The following is a 25674-nucleotide window of genomic DNA, read 5'->3' on the forward strand; positions in this document are numbered from 1 at the left end:
TTAGTTTTTCTTTTTTATGACTTTACACTAAAAATATTAAATATTATTATTTGTTTGTTCTTTTAAAATTATTTTTCAACTACGATTCTAAAAAAATAATAATAAAAAATATAAAATATTTTTTAAAAAATAAAAAAATCAAAATACTTATTATAAAAAATTAAAAATTTATTATAAAAGTTCAAAAAAAAAAATCAAATATTCAAATATAATTTTTTATATTACACTCAATAAATTATTTCATCCAAAAATACATTTTAATTTTATAAAAAATTAATACTAATACATCTAATAATTTGTTTTCTGTTATATAAATAATACTCCCTCTATCGTCCCATGTAATATGTGTATTAATTTAGATAAAATATAATTAGTAAGTAATCAAGAAGTGTATTAGTAAACATAATTATTATTTAGTAAAAATAATTATAGATTAAGATTAAAATAAGTAAATAATTTAATTAAAGTTAAAAAAAATTATAAAATTTAAAATTTAAAATGCGATTAAATTAAAGTGTATAATTATATTTGTAAAAATAAAAATAACGTGAGACAGATGAAAATAAAAAATAGAAATAAATTATGTGGGACGGAGGGAGTAATATAATATGCAGAATATATATATATATATGTATATACTATGCGAGTCCAAATATAATAATATATGTATGTATATGCGCATAACATTTTCGTCCTAATCAATTATGAATGCATTGCGTATCCACAGCCGCCACCGCCACCGCCCCCGCCCACGCCCACGCCCACGCCATGTCCTTCCTCTCTACTTCAATTCTCTCCTTTCTTCGTTTTTTGGTTTTTTTTTTCCTTCTCTTTGGAGTATTTTTTTTCCAAGAAAATTTTTTTAATACTGAACCGCCGGTTCGAACGGTTTCCGGTTTGAAACCCGAGAACCGCCGGTCCGAAATCGATTGGAGTCTACGGAATACCAGCGTGCAACCCAATTTGGGGATTCCAGTAGGGACGAACGAAGATGTTGCTCGCAGTTCTGATCGCCAATTCGGAAGGCAATATTCTTGTTGAACGGTAATCATACTTCTTTCCATTGTCTCGCAATATCTTTTGTGCGTCCCTGCTCTATGATCTGCTCTATATAGTAGATCTTTTGTTTCAGTTCATTTCTTATGCAAAATTTAATTTTGTAGCATTAGTTACAGCAAAAGGATTTGAACCTCTTGTCAGAGCGTTTATATTTCTGGGATTTTAGGTTATGGAAACTGTAGCACGACTGTGCTCATAGTAAGATCGGAACAATGAAGGTTACTTTTGTTGCAGAGATTTCTGTCGTGTACTGAATTGCTGAGAATCAATATTAATTTCACGGATTTGTTCTCATTACTGGAAGTGAAACTAAGGCGCTTATGATGAATAGTTGAAATGTTAATTTATAATTAGGTTCTTCTATTTGTAGTTTCAATGGAGTGCCAGCGGAGGAACGATTACACTGGAGGTCGTTCTTGGTGAAATTGGGAGCAGATAATCTTAAAGGAGTCAAGAATGAAGAACTACTTGTTGCTAATCACAAGTATGCTATACTTATTACTTATTATTTGAGCACTTAGAGTCTGTATATTTACTTGCTGTGGATAGAAATCTAATGTTTACGTATTCTTGAGTTAGCTATGGAATATGGGTTGGGAGTATGCTTGCTTGACATTGTACTTCTTTCTCCTATAAAATTGTATATGCAGCTTTCTATGATACCTTCATGTTTGCAGTGGTGTGTATTTGTAATGCACACAACTTAAAACAATCTAAGATATCTATTGCAAGTAACTTTTGTGATTGTGTGAATCTATGCATTGATAAGCATGGTTCTTGATGTGATGTGGTCTGACTTGGAAATCAGTAAATTTTAGTTTTCTTATAAATGTTCATTCTCCTCTCTGGAACTAGAAAATGACTAATAATTTGTTCGTGTTTCAAGTTTAATTTAAGCACTCTTCACACACTCGTTGGATGCATTTGTGAATTCTACAAGATTTGTGGGTTTTTATACATCATTGGTGGTTTTCGTCTTTGCTGCTAAAGGGAATATAGTATAATTATCACTTTCAAAAGTGTAAAGAATCAACTTAAACACAATAGCATGCATATCTTGCAAGTGTGTGTAAAGATTATTACTTTATAGATTAGAAAATTATTATTGCATCCTATTATTGGTCATAATATGTATCTTTGAAATGTTCTAGCTATTTATTGGTTGTATTTCTTGTACAGGTCAGTTTACATTGTATACACTGTGCTTGGGGATGTCAGTATATTTGTTGTTGGCAAGGATGAGTACGATGAACTAGCCTGTAAGTCTCGTCAATCTGCTGCTATACTTATAGAGGATAGGGAAATTTACACTGTAAACATGCTCCAATTGGAATACCAGTACCCATCTTCGGCTTTCATCTCAACATTTTTTATAGTATAACCACCGTATCATGTAAACTTCATATACGCATATTCGTGCCTTACCTGCTTTAGATGATACATGGAGTTTCAGGTCTCCATGCGTACCTGCTGTCTCTGGTCCTATTATCTTACATTATCAATCTGTCTTAATGCTGTTTTTTTATTTTTCTTTCTTTAATCTAGTGTCGGAAGCAATCTTTGTAATCACCTCAGCCCTGAAGGATGTATGTGGGAAACCTCCAAGTGAACGCCTTTTTCTTGACAAATACGGGAAAATTTGTTTGTGCTTGGATGAGATTGTGTGGAAGGTGAGTAGATTTTTCTCCAGCTACTCCATAACTGCATTTTGGAGATTACCATTCGATATTTTGATCTTTGTGGTGTCAATGTTTGGGTGTCTCATCACTCGTATTTTGATATTTTGATCTTTACCAGTCACAAAAACAGTCTTCACTGTTGTTGAATCTTCGTATACAGTTATTCATACACCTTCGCCACTTCTCTATGTTTTCTGCATCCCATTTTGAAAATATGAACTGCAGTTCGACTAATGCAACATTTACACTTTCTTGTTCGAAGGGCCTGCTGGAGAACACCGACAAAGATCGAATCAAGAGGCTTATACGATTGAAACCACCGACAGACTTCTAATCGGCACGCATCGTTCCTTCTACACTATTAGAAGGAAAACTACTTCAGTCCTTGCTGCAATTCATGTGCATGAATCTGTCTTCCGGCAGGCTTTAATTGCTTGTTTGGTTCTATCTTCCTTTACTAATTAATTATGTAATTTTCGCCATGGCCTGGATCATATCTACACATTTCTTATTTTCTTCAAATTAAAATTCTCACAGAGCATTTTATTTTAACCTTTGTTAATTTCTCATAAATGTTATGTATGCAATTATTCAGCTATGTAATATTTGCCTCAATGCGCTGGTGGTGGTGTCCGGTGGTGCATTCCCACTTCAAGCCTATCTATAGACTATAGGTGAGTAATTCTACAATTTCCATCTTTTAAAAATAATAAAAATACATATTTTATTAAATATAAATGGATATTGAATATAATTTTTATATAAATAAATATATTTTAATAAAGATAAAAATATTGTTTAATTTTTAATAAACATATACCGATATATGTGTAGTTGACTGAAATGCATAAAAAATTTAGCAGCAGACTGGGGGTATGATATCCATTTCAGCAATAGATTAGGGGTATTATAGCAATTTCAGAAGAGCTCTCTCCGTCAGTCCTGAAAACATCATCGATAACTACGCATCCTCTTCAGACGGCGGTGGGATATCATATCTCTCGCAGGGAGTCCTCGACCATAGGAACCTTCTGGAGTCTTCTATCACACGGTTTCAATAATCAATTGGCATAGGTTCGAACATTCTTAATTTTGTCGTTTTTAATCCCGGTATGGGTCAATTGTTTGCGATTTTGTGTCCGGTTGTTTTGAATGATGTTCGGTTGTTGTGTTGGAAGTCTATCGCTGGGGGTTAGGATTTTTGATTCTTGATTTGCTATTTCCAATTCTTTGGAAATGGATTGGGTTGTTTTTGGTGCATTCAATGTTGGGACTGTTTTGATAGATACAGGACATCAGTTTTATTTTATGAGGGTTGATTTGGTTGCGATTAATCGTCTTTGGGTGGTTGGAGTGGTCACTGTTACTCGACGTGCTGTAGCAATTTCCTATGTGAACGTTCCCAAGCGGTATTATGTCATGTATTCACTCTCTGTTTTTCTGAATGATGCGAATTTTCCATTTACGAGCGAAACATATCTGAACAAATATTATTGGGAATCCCTCATTTTAGATCTAACTTAAAACAAAAGCGGTGTGATTTCTCATTCTCAGTTGTTGATTGACTATGGTGGATGATTTTATATGGAATAGGGTTATATACCGATTAGCTTGATGGATTTCTCGTTTTCAAAGGAATCCCTCATCTAGATCTAATTTGAAACACATGCCGTGTGATTTCTCGTCTTCAGTTGCCAATCTCTTTGATGGGCAGTTTATATATTTGTGCTTTATGTTTTTTGATGTTTGTACGAATAATTAGTAAGTTTTTATAGTGAATAGTGATAAATTGAAAAAAAAAAAAAAAATCACAGTAAAAATAGCCTTATTTTTTATTTTTCCCTTTTTTATTTGTATTTACTAAAGGATTAGCTATTTGGTATGAACAACAGGGAAAGCGGTTGTCTGTCTCCATATCCTGCTAACACAAGTTGCCTCTAAAATCTGTTCAAGGATATCTCGAAGCAGTGATATAATAATTTTTTGGCTCTCAAGGTGCCGAAAGAGTGAAAAGCAAACTCATCATCTTTTGACCGTGTTATGGTGTCTCCCTATTCTTGCAGCTCAAAGAATTCAAGCCAGAGTGATTGTCTCCTTGATGTTGGGGATGAAAAATTTTGGGAAGAAGCACGGTGCCCAATTTGTATGGAGCACCCACATAATGCCATCATATTACGTTGTTCATCCCGGGATAAAGGTTGTCGTCCTTTCATGTGTGATACAAGTTATCGTCATTCCAACTGTCTTGATCAGTTCTGCAAATCAGCTGCTGCATCCTCTGTGCCAAATTTACATATAGAACAGCAAGCTAAACTTTTGTGCCCCCTTTGTCGGGGAGTGGTAACTGGATTGGATGTCGTGCAGCCAGCACGGAGGTTCATGAACTCCAAAACAAGAAGCTGCTCTTTGGAAACATGCAACTTCAGTGGAGATTATGATGAGCTAAGAAAACATGCAAGGCAGGAGCACCCTTTTGCACGCTCATCTGAGGTGAGCCCCACCCGGAAATCCAATTGGGAAAGACTAGAGCAAGAATGGGAAACCCAAGATGTGTTGGTACATCAATCAGGTGTCGATTATGACATGAATGCCTGGGAAAATTTTTGGGGTGGCGTTTTGGATTTCACAAGTGGAATATCTGACAGTGAGGATGATTTAGCAGATGAGATGTATGCCAGCCTGCCTTTCCCCTTGGTTTAGTCTGGATCCACCTATGCCAGAGGAGGATACACGGAATTTTGATAGCACAAGAAGTAGAAACAGATGCCAGAGGACAAGTGTATCATCAAATTCAGGTTTGAGGACAAATAATCATGTAAGAAATGTGTTGCCAATACCAGGGTCTGGATCTAGATATTCTGGTCAAAATGTAGCAGATATAGGAGAAAATTTTTATATTGGCTATTCAACGCCAAGAAGTTATCTCAGTGAAAATCCGCAACTGGATCAAGTAGTCCTGGTGAGGACTATACCCTCCTAGTGTTAGGAATAGGTCAAGATGAAGCCATCTGCTACTTAACTTAACATTTCCCTGGCACTTCAAGATGGCTGGATTCTCATATAGGCCATGAAGAATATCCACAACTGACGGCTTCTACTGCTGTTATTTAGGAGGATGGTAATGAGATTAACTTTTTATTGTTTTGAAATGTTGAAGCTCTTTACAATTCGATTGATTTGGGTTTTGGTTTTTGGTTTTCCTGGGATATACCTCGGAGTATATCCTTTTTCATGTATTTGATGTAGTTTTCAAATCTTTTACCTTCTTGTATCCCCACCTTGCAACTAAAGGACTAAAATGGGTATGCCATGATATATATATATATATATATATTTAAAGAATGAAGTAGCTTGGATTGTTCCTTCTCAATGCAAGAAAAAATCATTCCTGACTATGTGGGAAAATGAATGATCTTTTATTGCATGAAAAATATACTATACTTAATCACAAAATATAACATAGAATACTCACGCCAATACATCATTATCATATACTACTCTTCTCGACTATGGTGCAACCAATATCTAATATATGTAAGTTATGTTTCATCTTGACTGTACTGAAAAGAAGTCAGCCATGACCCAGCAACTTCTGTGTTTCTGCTTTGTCCCATTTATGTATGCATGCTCTCCCTCCTTCCTTAGCCTAGCATTACTGCTAAGTTAGTTTCCCGCTTGTTGAGACCGTGAATGGCACCCCTTAGATATGGCATTCTAAAATACCATTCTTAACCAGTTGCAAACATCATCCATCTCTTTAGGATTTGTGTAGTGCCCCATCCTGAGAATGAGATGAAAAAAAGTCAGTATGTTCCTCTTAAGATGATCAAGGGTTCTGGGTTAAGGTGAAAATGAAGATTTTGGTTATGGTCAAGTACTCTTCATATGTGTTAAACACAAGGTTTCTGAAACCAGCTATGCTCAAAGCACGGTAGGATCTCTCCCCATGTGTGTAAGGTACGACATCATCACCTGTTACATAGAATCTGCTAATTAGATCAATGTGCTATATTTTGTACAATTTGTGCTTTATGACTTCTATTTGCACTAATTCATGGTTCTGGTAAATAACGTGTATTTTGACAGAATACATACAGAGGCCATGAGAGAGAAAAATTGGCAGCCAAGCAGCACGCCTGGCAGCATCAGCAGATGCTTCAATCTTGTTTCTCAGACTCCTGCAGTTACAGAATTGCCAAAAATTGCATCCAGAAAATCAACATGCTTCAAGTTTAATACATCTATTAGTATGGATACTATAGGAGAAGAAAAATGAACAGGAAACCAACCTGGCACCAGGAAGCCAACCACTAAGCCCGATAACAGCTCTCAAATTAACAGGAAAAGGACTTCCATTTCCGTATTTTCCCTGTGCAAAGCAAGTTGCAGAGTAGAGTGCAGCTGCTGCCCCCATACTGAAGCCTCCAACAGCAACTTTAACTATATCCAGCAATAAATTTAGCCCAAAAAAGGAGTTAGATGCGAAACATGGTACTGAAATGTACCTGCTTTAGGAAAAAGTTAAAGCACACAGTTTGGACAAGGGAATTTAGTGGTGGAGAATATTACTGTTGGCAGGTTCTGCAGACAACAGATTAGCAATATGTGCTGCTGAGGCATCTAAACCTTCTATGTCATCAGGTCCTTCATCCGAAAGTTCCCCCGTATCAAACCCTGGTATTGATTGAAACACAGTTGAGTAAATGTTGTCTTGAAGTTTATAATTACTGTCATCGGATAGTCTAATTGATAGTTTTTTTTTCCTTCTTACAGGCAGTGCAGGGGAATCCACCAAGTGAGGTCACATGGCGCGTGGGAGCAGTAGGACATATCCATTTTATCTGCACAGGAAAGTTCCATTTCAGGTTGTAGATATCAACATTGATAGCAGCATATCGTTGACCATGAGTATTAAGACTTACATTTGGAAGTGGGAGACTCTCCAACATCTGTGACCAACTGCAGAAGATAAAAAGTTCGCAGAAAGGTAAGCAGACAATTCTATTTCAAGCCTTTTGTGTCCATATTAAATAGTTATTTTTATCTGTGATTAGTACAGCATGATCATCTGAGTTGCTATTTGTTTCCTGAGCTTGATTAATGGATGTATTAACAAAACTGAGCTACTATGGAGCTTAAAAATATGGTGGAATATTAAATCAGAAGTTGACAGAGTAGCAAAGATATATGCCACACACTAAATGATAGAACTAACAATTAACACACTGCCAAATTTCATGAATATTCTTTTGGAAGAGAACGGAAGAAAAGCATGTTTTTGTTTGATTAGTGTTCCACGGAATTAAGAATGCTTTGATGGTCCCAAAGTACGCACATATGCTTCTCAATCTAAGATATCCTAAAAATCCAAGAAAAAGCATAATAAAAATGAAAATGTAATTACAACACATCAGAATTACCTTGAACCATTGTCGCCAAGGCCATGTAACCAAAGTATAGTCGCCTGGTGTTTTCCTTTAGGCCTAACAACGTATGTGCCTCCGAATTCAGGTGTTCTTCTAGCTGCTCTACTCCCTGAAAGTTTCCATAATGAACTCATAATATGGCTTGAAACTATCAAGCTATCTTAAATAGAACTTAGTCATTGAAAATCATAATTCAACATTCTCTAGACTTAGCAATAGTGCAGATATGGAGAATTGATTATAGAGAAGGAACTAGGAATTGCTTCTAACCAGAGCTCATCGATGAATTTGAGTAGCTCATTCTGACTAGTTGAAACCTGAACCTTAACTTCTCTGAAATCCCTTTAGGTAGGCAATGAAGACAAGTGAAACCTCTGCAGGCCTATTTATACACAATCTAGTGTTGAAAACGAATGGGATAGAATATGAATGTGTGAACAGCAGGAAATTCTCTAGAAACACGAAAAGGGCCAATAAGGGCATCGTTGAGGAGAGGCAAAAAGTAACTAATCTTTCCAGTAGCAAACAGAATGAGAATCAAACTAACAAAAAGGGTAAAAAAAGGAAAACACGCAGAATTAATAACATCTATTCCATGAATTCCCCTCGACCGTTGAGGTTGGAGGCTATTGACATGTAGCTTAGGAATGGAATCTGTGCTTCTTGGCTGTGCAATGGCTATAAATGAAATGCCCTTACAGCTACATGCAACTTCAAGAACATATTAGTTTTTAGACAAAAAGAAGGAAAATATCTCCCTTGCAATCATTTGTTTATGCATTTGTGATGATTGGGAGATTCTCATTGTCTTGTCTGTGAAGATTTAGATCCAAATTTATGAAAACATTAGGCAAATGTTGTTTTCCCTGCCATGTATAGTTTCACAAAAACAGCTAACTTTGTTTTCTTGAAGAGCAAATCCTATTCTGTCCTTTAATGATTAAAAATCAAATATGTAAGGAACTTTTTGGGAAGGGTTCTTGTTGTGTGGATCCCATCTGGTCTTGGGGCTCAGAAACTCCAAAAAATAAGTAAATAAACATATAAATGCTTAACTCTCCAAGAATCAACCTTTAATGCATAAGAAAGAAACCTGTGGCTAAAATAGGCTCTCTATAACTTCTTAGTATTAGGATTTGACTTTTGGTTATGACTTTTAGGCAATAAATTCACAATGATGGCTGTAGTTTCAATCAAGACAAAAGACTTTTAGGGATCCTTTTATCCCTTCTTTTAGGAAGGCGTGTTATCTTTATAGTATGTCAACCCCATATTACTTATTGCCCAGAAAAGTGAAATCCTTGTTTAGTTTTGTTCAATTTAAAATTTTAAAAAAGAATATGCTGTTGGCACTCTCGCCTTTAAATAATGCATATTTATTGATAATTATAATATATGGTGGAGTATTATGTGAAGAAAAAAAGATGTGAGAGTGTATGCTGGTTAGCACAGTGAAGATGCATAAAGTTGTAAAGGTGGTTTAGTTAGGTGGAGTGATTATTATTTTAATTGGTGTGGAGCTGATAAACGGTGGGGAACAAATGTTCCCTTTTATTTATATTTATATATAATGAATATAGAAGTGTAAAGTGGGCATATGTGAAAATCTATTCTGTTTTTTTCTCCATGCATTTGTTTCTCTTCTCTTTATGCATATAATTAATAATACCCCCCAAGGAATCTGGTATGAATTCCTTTCCCAATATTGGACAGGTTTAGATGTGAGACAAAGCGGCCTTTTTTTAAAAAAAAAATTATAAGCAATCAATTAATTTATATTTGATGCATTTGGGTTGGGTGTGTGTGGGAGCAGCTTTTCATTCTTTGTTTAAGCCTAGCTCCTGAGGGAAGGAGCCGCTGTTAATAATGTATGCAATATAGTATGTCAATAATTGAGGTAGAAAGATTCATTTTTTTACAGTGGGAATATACTTCTTTTTGTTTTTTAGGCCTAAAATTAAATATAAAGGGCCTTTTTTGGGCTGAAATTGCCAATTTGTCTTAGACCCAGTTACAACGATATGGGTCGAATCCCGTCCCCATGATTGGGCGTAGCCCACCATTATTGATCAATTATGAGCTTGGGCCCACCCACCCTTTATATGCCCATTCTGTTTGCCTTGGTGGGCCCAGATTGAGTTATGGGCCCATAAAAGACAAACCAATATGGGCCTTTGGGCCAAACCTAGCGAATATGGATTATGGGCCAGGCCAAGAAAAATGGGCTGAAATAGCCAGTTACACTGGGCGCCCAATTAGATCTAATTGGGCCAGATTCCATTTCTATGATTAGGCCTGGTGCATTATTGGTCAATTAAAGTGGGCTTATTATAGCTTGGGCCCACGCCACATATGCCCATTATGTTAGGCTTTGGTGGGCCGCACACCAACCTATTATTGGGCCTCCTAGATTACGTTATGGGCCCATAAAAGCCCAAGCATTATGGGTTGGGCCAAACCTAGCGAACATTGGTCATGGGCCAGGCTAAACTTAATTAATATAATTGGGCTGAAATAGCGATTAATTTTAGGCCCAGTTATAACGATATAGGCCGGGTCCTATTTATATTATTGGGCCTGGCGCATTATTGGTCAATTAAAGTGGGCCTCTTATAGTTTAGGCCCACCAAACATACGCCCATTCTGTTAGGCTTTGGTGGGCCGGACCCAACCTATTATTGGGCCTCCAAGATACATTATGGGCCGATAAGTTTCTATTAACTATAGAAGCCCAAATAGTTTGGGCCTTTGGGCTAAACCCTTAGCGTCAAACCAAAGGGGCAATCTCTGAGCTATTTTTAAGGCCCAATAAGATGGACTCTCAGAATGTGGCAAGCCCAAAATAGGCCATAGAGAGAAATTGTCTGGCCCATAGTGAAAAGTTTGGTTCATGGACTAGGCTGAAAAAATTCGGGCCGATTCTTGACGACACAAGCCCAAACCAACCAATTTCAAAGATTCTATTCCCTTGGCCGAATTCACCTAAGCTTCTTGCATCGTAATAGCACAAATAGGACCATTTTAAGCAGGACCCGAAAATTTAAGATTATGTACCCTTTCAGGCCTTACACGGGCTTTGCTTTTAAAGATTAGTTAAACTACTTTAAGACTGTAGGCGAGGCTATTTCAAAAAAACGTTCACTTAATACATTTAGATTAAAATATATTTGAATAGACAAATTTAATTTTGAATTCAAAACATCAAATAAATATATTTATATCATCAAACAATTATTTCTAAAATTGAATTTTACAATCTAACAAATTTACCGTATTTATGACAAACAATTATTTTAATTTAAAAAGTTAAAACCTAAACCTAAAACCAAAATCCTACGAACAAACATAAGTTAATGAAAAATATAAATAAATACAGCATACAAAATAATCTGCAATAAGAATCATTATCAAGCCATGAGAGAGAGAGAGAGAGAGAGAGAGAGAGAGCACAACCTGGAGCAGAACCATGAAACAAAATGTTTATCTATCATCAATCAATTATTGAAAACCTCAGGAGACGGAAGGGGGTTGAAAATCCAATTTCCAATAGGGGTGGAAGAGGAATTGAAGATGACTCACCACCATGCTTTCTAAAATCCAAAATCCAGAAAAAAAAAAAAAAAAAAAAAGAACAGCAACAGGTAGGTTGGTAGGGTAGGGTAGGCAAACAACATGATTTTAAACTGTTGCCAAAGCAACCTAAACCCGCAATAGAAGAGCTTTTCAATACTGAACAAGAATAATATAACATAGTGTGTTCCTCATCTTATTCTGCAAGTAAAATTTGACATACCTTTGTATCATCATCCTTAAATTTAATGATGATGACCATCCTCAGCATCATCGTGTCCATCTGGCGATCCTCCTGGCCCAACTACTTCCAACTGTTCATTCCAAAAAGAAATCATACATTTTATATGAATTAAAATATAATATACACCAAAAAAAAACACAACACACATTCTATCTCTTTATGCATTTGTGATGATTGGGAGAGATTCCCTCATTGTCTGGTATATTAGGCAACATAAGAGTGTCATCTCTGAAGCTAAGCGACCTTTTATCTTTTATTTAAAGGGAAATTCGATCTAAGTACCATCATACAAGTGAGATAGCTGAATAATCTATTAATATAAAATACTTATTTATTATGCCTACAACACACGGTACATCAGCTGAATAAACTGTCGATATGAGCTACTTATCATGCCTCCAACACACCATAACTAGTTTCAGCTGCAAGACAAATGTGCTCTCTTTTCTTGCATCCCCATCAAATGTAACTTTAGCAGTTGCAATAATTCATCCAAGATTGTGCATTAAAGCCGGTAAATTTTTCCTAACATATGTGTGATATGTGGACTAGGTGAAAAGAATCAGAAAATCATGCAACTGTAAACATGCAAAATTATGGTCAGATTTTGTTTTTAATGGTAATGCACATGAACCAACTAATATCCACTTTGTTTACTGAATTATACAGGTGATGTGGGGGGCAGCCGTTACTTACCACAAAGTACTGCGAGCACACAGGGCACTCATGTGGCTTGCCCTTCTCTAGCCAGAACCAAACAACATCATGCTCATCCTCTGCGAATCATCATTTGTGCAGGGATTAAACTGATGAACCTTACCAAACAAGACTTTATGCAAATGGAAAGGAAACAGACAAGTGTTACCTCCTTCACCACCAGGGCATCCAACAATTCTTTTGTCATAATAGGACTTTACCACAGCAGGTTCTTCCTGCAGGCAACAAGAACAGATACATGGATTTTTCATCCGTAGCATTTTTAAAAAGGAAAAGAAATACAGATGACAGGCTCATAATGTTATTTGTCTATGACAAAAGTGTAACAATGCAGCTCAATCTGATGTAGAAACTAACAAAGTAATAAAGAGAGAATGAAACATATATATATTTGTGTGTGCAGTGTATACTTGCTGGATATGGTTAACTAGATCGATTGGCATCTAAAGTATTCTGTGAACCTGCAGCTCTGGTTCCCAATAATGGAGAATATAAATGGATGCTCAACCCATGCAGAAACGAGTGTATACATACATGTAAGCACATGATGGTAATAATAGGCACGGATATGTAAACAAATATTAAGGTTGCATCCATGCAAAAAACAAGCCTAAATATTTATAGGCTGGATCCAGAGTAAAAAAATACATAAACCATCTGGGACAGGCTGGAACGGGTGTACATAGATATAGTCAGACAAAGCTAATACAAGGCACGCTTATATATATATATATATATCAAGGATGAAACCATGCGAAAAAAATGCCTATGAAAGTGTAGGCTAGATCCAGAATGAAAACATAAATAAACCATTCGACACAGGCTAAAATGGGATGCATAGATATTTCTCAAAAAACTAGAGACAGTACTGGTTAGCTAAACATATAGAGTTCTGATTAAGATGTCATGCACCACAAATCTATTATGTTCAATACTTACTTCTGAATAGCCATTTAATAATCGCGAATAACATGATAATAAACTCCGTTAAAATCATCTGCAGAAAGGTTGAATTGATGAAGCAAAAGGCAAGGGCAATAATATGTCAGGGTGCGGAAAAAGCTGCAGGGTTAGGTAAGGGCAGAGCCAGACACCACCATAAGGCGCTGAGGGACAACATTCGGGGAATCATGAAGCTGGAAATTCGTCATCTGGCCCGCAGGGATGGAGTCATGCTTATTAGTGGTCTGATCTATGAGGAGACCAGAGATGTCCTCAAGATATTTCTCGAGAACATCATATTAGACTGGCCTACACGGAGCACGCTCACCGGAAAACTCACTGCCATGGACATGGTCTACACTCTCAAGAGACTGGGCTGCACTCTACATCGGTGGATGATTGGATTTAGGAACTACATGTAAATTTGTGTTTTAGTGGATTTTTTATGGCTTGTAATGAATATTGATTTTTCGTATCAGCTATTCAGCATTTTGAACTGCTGTAGCTTAAGTTGGTGGATTTATCTTAGATGTAATTTTTCTATTGGGTTGGGTTCCCAAAACACAAAAAAGAAGACTCCCTTAATGGCGATGACTCTAGTGAGAAAAAGAATAACCCTGATCAAGACCCATTGACTGATATGATAGACTTTGAATTCTACTGCTGTTATTTGCAAAACCGCATGAGAGTTTGCCAGTAAACTTAGGGTGTGTTCTCTTATCCAATTTCCTCAAATTTCTACTATTTAACAAAAAAATTTCCTCCAAAAACATCAAATCAAACACCTAATGTTTCTTTTTTATATTATACTAAAAATCAATTTTACATTCAAAACATCACATCAACACCTATTTATATCACTATCATACAACTATTCATATTCAAAATTTTTACTATTCAAATCCCAACAAAAAAATCCAAACCCCCCAAACAAACACTCTTAGTTAAACGAGACATCTTAGCTTGCAATTTTGAAGAGACAGAAGTGGGGTGTTATGAGGTATCAGCTCCTCTCTGGGCTATGGGTGCTCTATCTTGATGGCCCAGAGTGAGTGGGATTGAACATGAAGTCAATTCCATTCCACTGGTACTAACCTGAGTCACTAGATAGTGGCAACCCTGTATGGGTATCTTTCTAATATGAAGAACTATGAATACATGAATAATATTCAAGCTGTAAGCCCAGCAATTCATGATAACAAGGTATAGTAGAATTTTCTTTATTGTTCTAGCCGTAACCGATAGAAATAACCGTTGAGTAGTCATAAGCCCACTATAGCAAAAGCTAGTTAGATTCCATGTGTGTGCACACATTGCGTTCTCTAATCTTCTCCAAAATGTCAATCATGCCCTTTTCTTTTATATAAGTGATGATATTACTGATGTGGACATACAAGCTCTATTAGGATGTTTTTGAATTCAAAAGAGAGAATGTTTTTGAATGAAGGATTTTCTATTAGGATGTAAACTTTCTTACACAAAAGTCAATTTCTGAATGTTATTTTTAATCCTAACCATGAGTGAGTTGAACACTTAGGGTGTGTTCTTTTATCACATTTTATCAAATTTCTACTATTCATCATTAAAAATTCCCAAAAAAAGATCAAATCAAACATCTATTTTTCATTTTTTATATTATACTAAAAATCAATTTTACATTCAAAATATCACATCAACACTTATTTATATCACATTATACAAACTATTCTAATGCAAAACTTTTACTATCCAAATCTCAACAAAAAATCAAAACTCCAAACAAACACATCCTTATTATGCACATTAATTTCTGTCAGGCCTTAACAGTATGTTATAGCAGTCAATGTTAAGAACATTGGCCTTATAATCGGAGTATGGCAGTAACTTTCCAACTTGAGCTAATAGAAGTGTTACATCCTTATTCATGTAAAATAGTAGAATGGTTAGTGCATAGAGATGACTTCCATTGTCTAAATGGCATATCTCATTCATGTAATAGTCAATTTCAAATGTTATACAACAATGCATTTTTCCCATTCAATATGACATCCTTTAGTTCATAGTTATAAATGGCGCATGATGTCGATAAGTATTACTATATAATTAATTTAAACATATACACACAATTGATATATCTCTAAAAGTTTTGTTACAAAATTTACATTGTGCATTGTTTTTGTTAGTACAATTTTTTCCAATTAATTGCGTAGTTGAATACTTCAAAACAATACACTATTCCTACTAACCTTTAACATAAAACAAATTAAAATAAACACATATGAAATCATAGCTTATCCTCTTTAATAAAACTGAAAGATTTACTGATTAAAATTTGAAAGTCTTGTTGAAAAAAAAAAAAAAAAGAAGAAGAAGAATCATAATAGGCAAAAGATGGGCAGAGGATTTGAGTGCGCATGCAGGACGGTGGGCAAAAGAAGCCATAAGATGGTTTTATGGATAGAAAGCCCTAAAATGTTAAAAACTAACAGCGAGAAGCACCTCGCCAGTTGCCATGTTGCAGTGTCGTATAGTTGTAAATGTAATCTAACATTAAACCAAAAAATGTAATCTCACTCGGCAATATGAAGCAACAATACTGACCTTCGTTCCAAAAGGACCAGACGGGTAGTTGATTTCCAAAATGTTCTTTCCCTGGTAAATAAATTGAACAAAAATGTGCAAATTCGTTACGTGAAAAAAAAAAAAAAAAAACAAACAAACAAACCCTAAGTACTCGCCCCGAACATAAAACAAAGGAATCAATATTACAGTTGGAAGATAAACAACTAACCTGGAGTTCAGCTTCGAGCTCTTCACGCTCATGGCCAGTCGCAATCGGCATTATATCTTCAACTCTTTTAGCAGTCGTATTCCCTAAGTTAAATATTCAAATTAATATATACAGACAAAAATCACATATCAAATGAATCTATCGAAGCGATATTTGTTAGCGTTTGACCGATAAATCCCCGATTTAAACAATGACCGAAATTAGGGTTACAGGAGACACACACATACCAGATTCAGTAGAGAAACTCCGAGAGAAGGCAGAAAAAGCACGTACGGCGTTCTTCGGAGCGGTCAACGATGTATCGGCGCATCGGGCGGTGTTGTGGCCGGATCGAGCCGGCGCGAGAGTCCGAAGGTGAACAGATAGCCTTCTCCACATGATTGGGGTCCGATTAAGATGTTGCAGTTGAACTAAGGCGGCTCCCAATGTCTCCAACGTTGGATCTCCCTCTGGAAACGACGGAAATGGAAGGGCGGCGCTGAATATCTCTTAGGGCGTAATCACAAAACCGCTTCATTTGCAAATTGCAATTGTTGATATTGAACTGAGATGAGTTGAGAGGCCTCGCACGTGCCGCACTTTTTTTTCTCCCCATTTTACCCCTTTCCCTTACCCTTAGCCCGCTCCGATTTTGGGACATATACATACATCAACACGCCCGTTTCAGCGCATGGTGTGAGCTGCTCGTATATTTATTTCACCGCCTAAGAAATCAACCGGTAATCAGTGGTCAGTCAATCTTGTGAACACGCTTTCTATTAAAACGGGTTTCTAATTTGGAATTTAATTCAGCGACTTTGCTTTTATAAACAACATTGGGCTGCTGCTGGCCAGGCCAAAAGGAATACGCATAAAAATAGTTAAACGAACGTACCAGCTCGCGAACCAACTGAGACGTAATGCCAAATTAATTAATAAAGCCCACTAGCAATAATGATAATAATAATAAAGCCCACTTATATGCTGACCTGTCAAAATGTACGGCATAGGTTTGTATATTTGCTTGTACAACTTTTAGCCTAATTATACTATTCTAACTTTTTTTTATTAAAAAATAATAATAGTATATCAAATTAAAGCCCTTAATTTTTTATTTATAACGAGTGTGTTTGCTTGTGGGATTAGATTTTCAATTTTACTATTTTAACTTCTTTTTTTTTTTCAAAAATATCAAATCGAATATCTATTTTTACTTTGTTATATTATGTTAAATTAGATCTTATATTCAAAACATCACATCAATACATATTTATATTATATCAAATAATTATTTCAATTCAAAATTTTACTGTTTAAAATAAAAATCTTACAAATAAACACATCTTGTATTACACAAAATTTTAATTTTATATTCAAAACATCACATCAATATAAATTTATATCACATCAAACAACTATTCTCATTTAAAGTTTTACTATTTAAAACCAAAAATTAAAATCTGTCAAGGAAACACACGTACGTACATACATACATACATACATACATAGAGGGGACTTAAAGTGAATTAAAGTCAAAATCAAAGTCAAAGTCCACAGTATGTCCGAATGGCAGATGCCATGGTGGCCCCTCCTGCCTTGCAGTAGCGGAGGAATTCCAAGTTCCGAAATGGCTTAAACCTGAGAGGATTCTGGTCGTCGACGAGCTCTGGGGGCACACTCACCACCCCTCGTATGAAGGAGAATATCCCAATCGAATACTTCTCTTTACTTTCATGAGCAATCACTTTGTGCAGAGGACAGTATATTCTACCATTGCTCCATGCCTTATAATTACAGCACAACAAATTATATCAATAATAATAATTAATTCAAATGTTTTTTAAGTAGTGACTTCTATATAGGAATTCTTACATCAAAAGTGTTTATATATATATAATATTATTATTAGAACAACAGTCACACCGGCCAAGATACTGTACCAACTTTACTATCATGTGGGACTAAAAAAAATATTTTTAAATTATGTATAATTTTTAATAAAAATATATTATTCATATGTTTGCGAAGGTGATAAGTACCATAAGTGCTTCGCCGACGATGACGATGAAGGAGGCCGGCGAGGGGTGGAAGTCAACCCAGTCGCCGGCGGGGGTCTCGATCTGCAGACCGTTGACTTCATTAGTCCCTATTACAGTCATGAAGCTCTTGTCTCTGTGGGGAATTATCCCCACAGAATCCGAATTACTATTACTACTTATTTTGTACTTCATGATCCTCGTCATGTACAGCGGCGACGCCGTCAATTCATTATGGTACTTGTCCGTATCCAGGCCGTAGCTGCTCACCACCATCCCCATTACTGTTCCGTACACTTCCAGCAGCGCCTTGCAGTAGGCATGCAGGCTTTCCCTATAATAGTTAGACTCAGCTTTCACCTTATAAATCAGGAGAGTTTTCACATATTTACTAATACGGAATAATATTAATTTAATATATGTATAATAATTAAATTAAATTAATTACGTACGAGAAGGTGGGGTGGCCGTGGGGCCACATAAGGCGGGTGAAGCGTCGGGCAGCGTCGACGGTGGCGCCGTCTTCGATGCCGAAGTACTCGAAAAGGGGCATTAGGGAGAAGTTTCCGCCGTAGCCGAAGCCGGGGAGGTCGCTCGTGTGCTTTATTTTGGTCGACGGCGGGAGAGCGAACAGCTCCTCCAATAGGCCGGAGAACATCGCCTCCGGCGGGGGTTTGTTGTCGCAGGCCACCACCAGACAGCCGTCGGTTTCGAGCGCACGCCGGACGATCTCGGCCGTCGATTTCCACGAGATGGAGCCGGGAGTTGAGTTCAATTGGCTCAGTCGTACCGAGGGGAGCTGCAGCTTCGAGTGATCAGACTCATACTCGGAACCCATTTTTGTTGTGCCGTTGGCTTGGCTTCCAATCAATGTCTTTTATAACTGGAAATTTTGGATGCTATACATAATACATGAATATTTATTTATATTAGATGGTATAATTATTGAAATTCAAAATTGTTATCGTTCAAATCTTTAAATTTCCTAAACAAATGCACCGGTAGAGTTTACTTACATTTTAATTATTTATATAAAAAAAAAATATTTAAAAAATATCAAATTAAATATTTTGAGTATTAGTTAAAGAAGATTGGATCCTCTCGCTCAAAAATAAAATTTATCCATCTATCCCCACACATATAATATGTTAAGTGTGTAAAGATAGAAAAATAAGGTTTATCTTTTAGACGGAGAATCCTAAAAATATTTTTTATTTGAAATATAGAAAATTGTATAACTAATATTAAAAATAATATTTTCAAGTATTTTATGTTTGAATATGAAATATAATATATATATCAATGACATTTCGCTGCAACAAAATATTTATTTTTATTTTTTATATTATATTAAAATAAATTTTCAATAAAAAAGTCAAACTCCTTAAAAAAAAAAAGAACAACGGAGTATAAGGCACTTTACATACTACTCGGTTTGATTTATTTTTCAAATTATTATTATTTTTATTTAGTATCACAATTTACAAAAAAAAAAAAAGAAAATGCTATTTACTTATACAAAATACGTTACATTAAAATAGTATATAAATCCAAACATAAATAAATAAATAAATAACCAAATCCAAACACAAACAACACTCATATATTTTCAATTTTTTTGTGTGTATTATTCATTAATAATCTACTTTTTCAAAACAAATGATTTATTAAATTAAAAAGTGTAGAATTATAAAATTATTTTCTATTAAAAATATTACAACTAACAACAATTTATATGACATTAAATAAATATTTTAAATTATCTTCAAATCTCAAAGATATCTAAACACAATCTTGGTTATGCAAAGATCAAAAAGGAATTGCATACATCATAATCAACGGACGAGATCATTCCAGCCCATTTGATAGGGGTAAGGTCGTTATTGACCATGTCATGACGTGGTATGACGATGGGGGGAAATAAATTATGTATGTAGTACTATCATTTATTTATTTTTTTATCGAAAAAAATATATATATATATTAGTATATTTTTTATTTTATAGCGTGGGAATCTGTAGCTGAATCTAATATCTTTCAAATTAGATTCGACTGGCAAGTCACACTAGGCGAACCATGTCTGACAGTTGAACACATGACCTTACGATTACACCTCCAAGCCACACACCCATCAGCCGTTACGGAAAATGAAATATGGGGATTTAATTTGCAAATTATTTTTGAAAATGGTCTGTTTTGTAATGAAAAGGGATTTGTTTTTATTTATTTATTTTTGTAAAGTGGGGGAAGATTTGAATGTGAGTGAGTCCAAAGGATTTGATTTTAATTGGTTTGATTGGTTGGTCCCCAATTTCAGTGAAAATCAATCTCCACCCCAATCACCAATTTAATATTTTTAGCAAAGACCACCATGATGTGTCCATTATCAAATACTTCCTCCAGTCTCCTAATTTTGTATTCAAAATCTTTTGGCATGGTTTACAGGATATGTTTATTTTGAAAGAGTGTTGAAAATAATAATAATAAATAAATAATAATTATTATATGCCAATATAGAAAATTATATTGAGAATATAAAAATAATAAAATATTATTTTTTTAAAAAAAAAACTTGTGGATATAAATATATAAAAGAACAAAGCCTTAAGCCTTAGTGTGTAGAATTTTAATTGAAATTTTTTAGTATTTTTTTTTTATCTTTATAATAAAAAAGATTTTATCCGTCCCATATAAATATTGTCATTTTTTTTGTTCCTCTCAAAATAAAATTGTCACTTTCTTATTTGATAATTGTATTATATACTTAATATTATAAATATTTTTACTATTTACAATATATTACAAAAATATCATTACAATACTAAAGTTAAAAATCTACTTACAACCATCATGTTTCAAGACTGAGTGAGTATATATAAAAAGTGGTATAATTTTTTTACTAAAAAGAAAATAATTTTTTTTTTAATGATACAATAATAATAATAATAATAATAATAATAATAATAATAATAATAATAATAATAATAATAATAGTAAACACCGTTTTAGGAGATAATAATAATAATAATAATAATAGTAAACACCGTTTTAGGAGATAATAATAATAATAATAATAATAGTAAACACCGTTTTAGGAGATAAAAGGAGTATTATATTATTTACATATTGTTGAAATTAATTTATAATAATTTTTTTTAAAAAAAATGTTGATGCTAGCATAGTTGGCTTGCACATAGATATTAAAACTTTTGAGGGTGGTGACCATTTTTCCACAAAGATAAAATGATTTTGGCATCTGGTTTAGATGACAGTTTAATCAAATAAAAGAAAGACTAATCAAATGTTTATTTTTGATTTAAAATATTATAACTAACAACTATTTATACAACATTAAATAAATATTTTAAATTATCTTCAAATCTCAAAAATATTTAAATACAATCTTGATCATACAAAGATCAAAACAAATGTCATGGATTCAAATTTTTTTATTATAATTTGGCTTGTGAGACCTAATTTACAAGTTATTAGATTTGACTAGTGTTTATCCAAAATATATTCGAAAAATAAAGATACATACATCGTAATCAACGGTCGAGATCAATCCAGCGCATATATGATAGGGGTAAGGTCGTTATTGAGCAACTAATGAAATGTCTTGGTGTGGTATGACGATTATTGATGTACTATAATTAGTTAGAGAAAATGTATGTAATATGGGGATTGAATTTGCAAATTATGATTGAAAATGGCCTGTTTTGTAATGTTTTGTTTTTATTTATCTGTTGTGGGGGAGCATATGAATATTTGAATGCGACTGAGTCCAAAGCGTCACCTGATTTGATTTTAATTGGTTTGATTGGTTGGTCCCCAATTTCAGTGAAAATCAATCTTCATCAATCACCAATTTAATATGTTTAGCCAAGACCACCATGATGTGTCCATTTATCAACTACTATCTTCCCTCCATCCGCCAAATTTATTTTCATTTTTTTAGTCCGTCCCTAAAATTTATCACATTATTAATTTTGACAAAATCAACAAATCAATATTTAATTATTATCATTTATTCAACGTTTATTTACAACAAATATCACTAACTTTATTACATTCTCTCTCTTCATTTACTTTTATTTTTAACTAAATTTTAAAAAATATTTTAAACTACCTATCCTTTTTCAATAAAATATTTATTTTTCTTAAATTTCGGATCCAAATGGACTATTTTTAGTGGACGGAGGGAGGGAGTAGTATTTTATTATTCCTACATCACTTTGTATTTTCATTAAATTATAAATAAATATATATATATATTTTAAAAAAATTAAAAGCACAAAAGGGGTGGTGGCGCAGTTGGCTAGCGCGTAGGTCTCATAGCTTCTGAGTAATCCTGAGGTCGAGAGTTCGAGCCTCTCTCACCCCAATCCATTTTTATTTTTCTTCATTTGTTTTTAGGCTATTTCAAATAATTTTTTGAAATACTGTAATGCATAAAAAGAAACTTTAAACAAACACACCCTAAGAGTTTTTTTGTGTTTTTGGATTTAAATTTTGAATAATTGTTTGATATGATATAAATAGAGGTTGATGTGTTTTTTTTTTTTCGGTTTTAAATTGATTTTTTTTTTGTGGGTTTTAAGTTTTTTGAGATTTGATTTGTTGCTCTAAATTGAGATTTGTTTTGCTCTAAATGGGAAGTTTTAGTGACTGAATATATGGTTTGCTTATATTTGAATTTTGGTTTTGTGAAGTTCAGTGGCTGAACACAGTTTGTCGATTAGGTATTGGGGATTGTGATAGTGTAAATAAAGGAAACAATATTTTGTAAGTTATGAATTGTTAATTTTTAGTGAATGATACGTATTTGTCGGATAATATTTTTCTTGAGAATATTAATGAGTGTTCTTTTTTGCTTAAAAGAGGAAAAATCAATGTGATTTTTATTTAAAAATATGAATATTTTTTATATGTATAGAACAATATAAATATTAAAGGAATTATAATAAAGCCTTAATGTTTCATTGGTCTATTTTGCCAGCAAACATTAAGCAGCTTATCTAAGCCCAAATAGAATAAAAAAAGTTAGGCAAATTACAGAAACAAACATAAACTACAAATACAAATTCAACCTCCACAATCATAAAATAAAATAAAATAAAATAAAAACTAACATTTATCTTTGATCCACAAGATCTGAAAAATAGTCTAACCTGTCCAGCATAATATAATCCAATCAAGAAAATTGCAGTAAAAGAATAAGATCATTCCAAAGAATTCAAGTAGCTACAACAATGTTTACCAACATAACATTGATCTGATCAGATCATATATTCATATCATACCATAAATGCTACAACAAATTCAAGTCATACAAATCCAATGCAACATAAGATAAACTCCCCAGACAAAACATAGGCAAACGTACCTCAACTTAAGAAAATGTAGCTACTCCGCCGAAAGAAACTCCATTGTTGATGATCACCGGGGATTCGAATTCCACGATCAATCCCTAACCAAGCCAATCCAAGCAAAATGCCGGCGTCCCGAATGCCTACTACCCCTTCTTCTCAAGGGACTTTCTGTAATCCTCCAATTCATTCAACCACTGATCCCCAAATTCACAATCCTTCCACTGATCGAACCACGGCCCTCCGAGAGTGTAATGTATGGCCTTAGGGAACGTAGCCGGATTGGCCTCGACAACCTTATTGTGCCCGACGAGGAAATTCCACACGAAGGGGACCTCCCCGATCTCATTATCCTCTAGCCATTGAAATCTATGGAGGAATGCACCTGTCTCCTTGTTTACAACATCAGGGGTCAATACTTTGTTCTTAGGATGGCTGCAGTTATACAGCACCATTGATGACCAGTTCTTTCTAGGGTACACAGTCTGCACAGCTCCATCCATTTTTGTAGTCTCCTTTGGAGCGTAATCGTGCTTCACGCACATAATGGCGAACCGATCATCAACAGATTCAACTAATTCCTTGATATCGCCTAAGTATAAGAAATCACAATCGACGAACATCGCCCAACCGTCGTAGTTCGCTAAGTATGGCGTGAGGAAGCGCGAGAACGAGAACTCGGTGCTCTCCAATTTGCCTCGCTCGCGCCAGTAAACGCCGCGCTCGCGCAGCTCGGATTGCTTGATTGGGGAAATCTCGACAGGAATCGAAGATCGCTTGAGCAAGGAATACTTACACACCTCGTATGCCAGATCCTCACGCGGATCGTAGCCTACGAACACCTTGAACGCCTTCGCGTCGCCGCTTTTCCCATTCGCGTTGCCGTTAATCGTCGTACTCTCCGGAATCGGAGCAGGACTCTTCGCCGCACCGCCTGACATCAAATCCGTCCGAAACCTGCGAGCGATTCGACAAAATGTGAATGATTAATTCGAGAATTCGAGCAAATATCGCTTGAATCGAAGGAATTGTGGAATGTACCTTGCGTGCAGATCCGAGATTTAGATTTTCCTTGCTTGGCTGGGAAAGCAGAAGGATTTGAGATCGACAGCTTAAATAGGAAAGAACAATGATGGAATCCAGAGATTTGCTGTTACCCAATCAAGTTTGCAGATTCGATGGCGCAGAAATGTCGGCAGCGTTTTTAGCCACGAAAACCGTCGGCAGAAGAGGAAATGGCGCCGACGGTAATTGCGGTGATATTTCTGTGGGAAAATTAAATGGGCTGTTAATCGGGTCTATTCTGACCCATTTATTTGAGCCCATATACGGCCCAACCTTTGGAACTATTTTGATGGAAAAGCCCATTTAAATTTTCAATTAAGGTTTTCATAAACAATTTTTTATTGTATCTCTATGTTATTCAAAATACTCAAAATCCTTATATTTAATCACTGATTTAAAGAATAATTTTAGATAACATATTTATTTGGATACACTGCGGGTTTTGTTTGGATTTTAATTTTAATTTATTAAAAATATTAGTATATATATTGGAACGTAAAATAAAGTTGAAATGACTAAAATAACTTATTAGTATGTGTGATATAAAAGTAATGACATTTCTGTAATACATTGTAAATTGTTAAAGTATTTGTAATAGTAGATAGATAATACAGTTATAAATAAATACTTTATTATGAGACGAAGAGAATAAATTTTTTTATTTAAAAGCATACCGATCGAATTGCAACGGGGGAGGGGGACGTGTTGGTTTGTTTGGTTGTGTTTTTAGAATAGGAAAAAAAATTGAATTTATATAAATATAAATTAATATTTAATATAATGTTTGTATATATTTTTTGTATGTAGTATATTAAATT

At 34.6% G+C, this 25674-nt stretch overlaps 6 protein-coding genes, 1 long non-coding RNA gene and 1 other non-coding gene across 10 annotated transcripts; 4 read left to right on the forward strand and 4 right to left on the reverse strand.

Annotated features, from left to right (window-relative positions):
• Positions 1–880: 880 nt before the first annotated feature.
• On the forward strand, positions 881–3290 carry LOC127266474 (uncharacterized). The gene is made up of 5 exons (XM_051296737.1): positions 881–1044; positions 1430–1543; positions 2239–2318; positions 2605–2729; positions 3001–3290. The coding sequence occupies exons 1-5, from the start codon at positions 992–994 to the stop codon at positions 3070–3072; spliced, it is 444 nt and encodes a 147-aa protein (XP_051152694.1). The 5' UTR covers positions 881–991; the 3' UTR covers positions 3073–3290.
• A 538-nt stretch (positions 3291–3828) lies between these two features.
• Positions 3829–6141, forward strand: LOC127266459 (uncharacterized). Its single transcript, XM_051296725.1, has 2 exons — positions 3829–4147; positions 4802–6141. Exons 1-2 carry the CDS (start codon positions 3975–3977, stop codon positions 5436–5438), a joined length of 810 nt encoding a protein of 269 aa, XP_051152682.1. The 5' UTR covers positions 3829–3974; the 3' UTR covers positions 5439–6141.
• LOC127266448 (uncharacterized) lies at positions 6136–8542 on the reverse strand. 2 transcript variants are annotated; one of them, XM_051296716.1, is made up of 9 exons: positions 8435–8542; positions 8159–8273; positions 7661–7697; positions 7510–7579; positions 7308–7412; positions 7028–7178; positions 6834–6916; positions 6617–6710; positions 6136–6519 (listed from the first exon to the last, which is right to left on the reverse strand). In XM_051296716.1, the coding sequence occupies exons 1-9, from the start codon at positions 8463–8465 to the stop codon at positions 6453–6455; spliced, it is 753 nt and encodes a 250-aa protein (XP_051152673.1). In that variant the 5' UTR covers positions 8466–8542; the 3' UTR covers positions 6136–6452. The 2 variants fall into 2 exon arrangements, with proteins under 2 accessions (XP_051152673.1, XP_051152663.1); XM_051296706.1 differs by having other exon boundaries at positions 7510–7697.
• LOC127266482 (uncharacterized) lies at positions 6518–12779 on the forward strand. Its single transcript, XR_007842151.1, has 4 exons — positions 6518–6695; positions 6825–7432; positions 7512–7725; positions 12648–12779. It is a non-coding gene; the product is annotated as an uncharacterized LOC127266482 (long non-coding RNA).
• On the reverse strand, positions 11632–16997 carry LOC127266469 (cytochrome c oxidase subunit 5b-1, mitochondrial-like). Its single transcript, XM_051296732.1, has 6 exons — positions 16635–16997; positions 16408–16490; positions 16218–16268; positions 12844–12910; positions 12675–12754; positions 11632–12048 (listed from the first exon to the last, which is right to left on the reverse strand). The coding sequence occupies exons 1-6, from the start codon at positions 16783–16785 to the stop codon at positions 11980–11982; spliced, it is 501 nt and encodes a 166-aa protein (XP_051152689.1). The 5' UTR covers positions 16786–16997; the 3' UTR covers positions 11632–11979.
• Positions 16998–17746: 749 nt separating this feature from the next.
• On the reverse strand, positions 17747–19329 carry LOC127241130 (probable 2-oxoglutarate-dependent dioxygenase AOP1). The gene is made up of 3 exons (XM_051260040.1): positions 18875–19329; positions 18426–18756; positions 17747–18170 (listed from the first exon to the last, which is right to left on the reverse strand). The coding sequence occupies exons 1-3, from the start codon at positions 19258–19260 to the stop codon at positions 17931–17933; spliced, it is 957 nt and encodes a 318-aa protein (XP_051115997.1). The 5' UTR covers positions 19261–19329; the 3' UTR covers positions 17747–17930.
• Positions 19330–22721: 3392 nt separating this feature from the next.
• Positions 22722–22806, forward strand: TRNAM-CAU (transfer RNA methionine (anticodon CAU)). Its single transcript is given in 2 exon segments — positions 22722–22759; positions 22771–22806. It is a non-coding gene; the product is annotated as a tRNA-Met (tRNA).
• Positions 22807–23625: 819 nt separating this feature from the next.
• LOC127266150 (protein CDI) lies at positions 23626–25029 on the reverse strand. Of its 2 annotated transcripts, XM_051296316.1 has the most exons (3): positions 24949–25029; positions 24833–24871; positions 23626–24748 (listed from the first exon to the last, which is right to left on the reverse strand). In XM_051296316.1, the coding sequence occupies exon 3, from the start codon at positions 24730–24732 to the stop codon at positions 23938–23940; it is 795 nt and encodes a 264-aa protein (XP_051152273.1). In that variant the 5' UTR covers positions 24733–24748; positions 24833–24871; positions 24949–25029; the 3' UTR covers positions 23626–23937. The 2 variants fall into 2 exon arrangements, with proteins under 2 accessions (XP_051152273.1, XP_051152265.1); XM_051296308.1 differs by having other exon boundaries at positions 24833–25029.
• Between the last annotated feature and the right edge of the window lie 645 nt (positions 25030–25674).

This window comes from Andrographis paniculata, unplaced genomic scaffold, assembly GCF_009805555.1.
Source record: "Andrographis paniculata isolate CXL003 unplaced genomic scaffold, ASM980555v1 Contig18END, whole genome shotgun sequence".
Lineage (NCBI taxonomy): Eukaryota > Viridiplantae > Streptophyta > Magnoliopsida > Lamiales > Acanthaceae > Andrographis > Andrographis paniculata.

Excerpts from the sequence above, each read along its gene's own strand:
- LOC127266474 (XM_051296737.1), top strand. The coding sequence starts at position 992 with ATGTTGCTCGCAGTTCTGATCGCCAATTCGGAAGGCAATATTCTTGTT. Across the intron at positions 1,045-1,429 it reads GGCAATATTCTTGTTGAACG|TTTCAATGGAGTGCCAGCGG; the intron begins GTAATCATACTT and ends TTCTATTTGTAG. Across the intron at positions 2,730-3,000 it reads TGGATGAGATTGTGTGGAAG|GGCCTGCTGGAGAACACCGA; the intron begins GTGAGTAGATTT and ends TCTTGTTCGAAG.
- LOC127266459 (XM_051296725.1), top strand. The coding sequence starts at position 3,975 with ATGGATTGGGTTGTTTTTGGTGCATTCAATGTTGGGACTGTTTTGATA. Across the intron at positions 4,148-4,801 it reads TATGTGAACGTTCCCAAGCG|CTCAAAGAATTCAAGCCAGA; the intron begins GTATTATGTCAT and ends CTATTCTTGCAG.
- LOC127266448 (XM_051296706.1), bottom strand. The coding sequence starts at position 8,465 with ATGAGCTACTCAAATTCATCGATGAGCTCTG. Across the intron at positions 8,274-8,434 it reads AAATTCATCGATGAGCTCTG|GGAGTAGAGCAGCTAGAAGA; the intron begins GTTAGAAGCAAT and ends GGAAACTTTCAG. Across the intron at positions 6,917-7,027 it reads GGTTGGCTTCCTGGTGCCAG|GAGTCTGAGAAACAAGATTG; the intron begins GTTGGTTTCCTG and ends CTGTAACTGCAG.
- LOC127266469 (XM_051296732.1), bottom strand. The coding sequence starts at position 16,785 with ATGTGGAGAAGGCTATCTGTTCACCTTCGGACTCTCGCGCCGGCTCGA. Across the intron at positions 16,269-16,407 it reads AGCTCGAAGCTGAACTCCAG|GGAAAGAACATTTTGGAAAT; the intron begins GTTAGTTGTTTA and ends TTTATTTACCAG. Across the intron at positions 12,755-12,843 it reads ATGCCCTGGTGGTGAAGGAG|AGGATGAGCATGATGTTGTT; the intron begins GTAACACTTGTC and ends GATGATTCGCAG.
- LOC127241130 (XM_051260040.1), bottom strand. The coding sequence starts at position 19,260 with ATGGGTTCCGAGTATGAGTCTGATCACTCGAAGCTGCAGCTCCCCTCG. Across the intron at positions 18,757-18,874 it reads CACGGCCACCCCACCTTCTC|GGAAAGCCTGCATGCCTACT; the intron begins GTACGTAATTAA and ends TAACTATTATAG. Across the intron at positions 18,171-18,425 it reads TCGTCGGCGAAGCACTTATG|GCATGGAGCAATGGTAGAAT; the intron begins GTACTTATCACC and ends TGTAATTATAAG.
- LOC127266150 (XM_051296316.1), bottom strand. The coding sequence starts at position 24,732 with ATGTCAGGCGGTGCGGCGAAGAGTCCTGCTCCGATTCCGGAGAGTACG.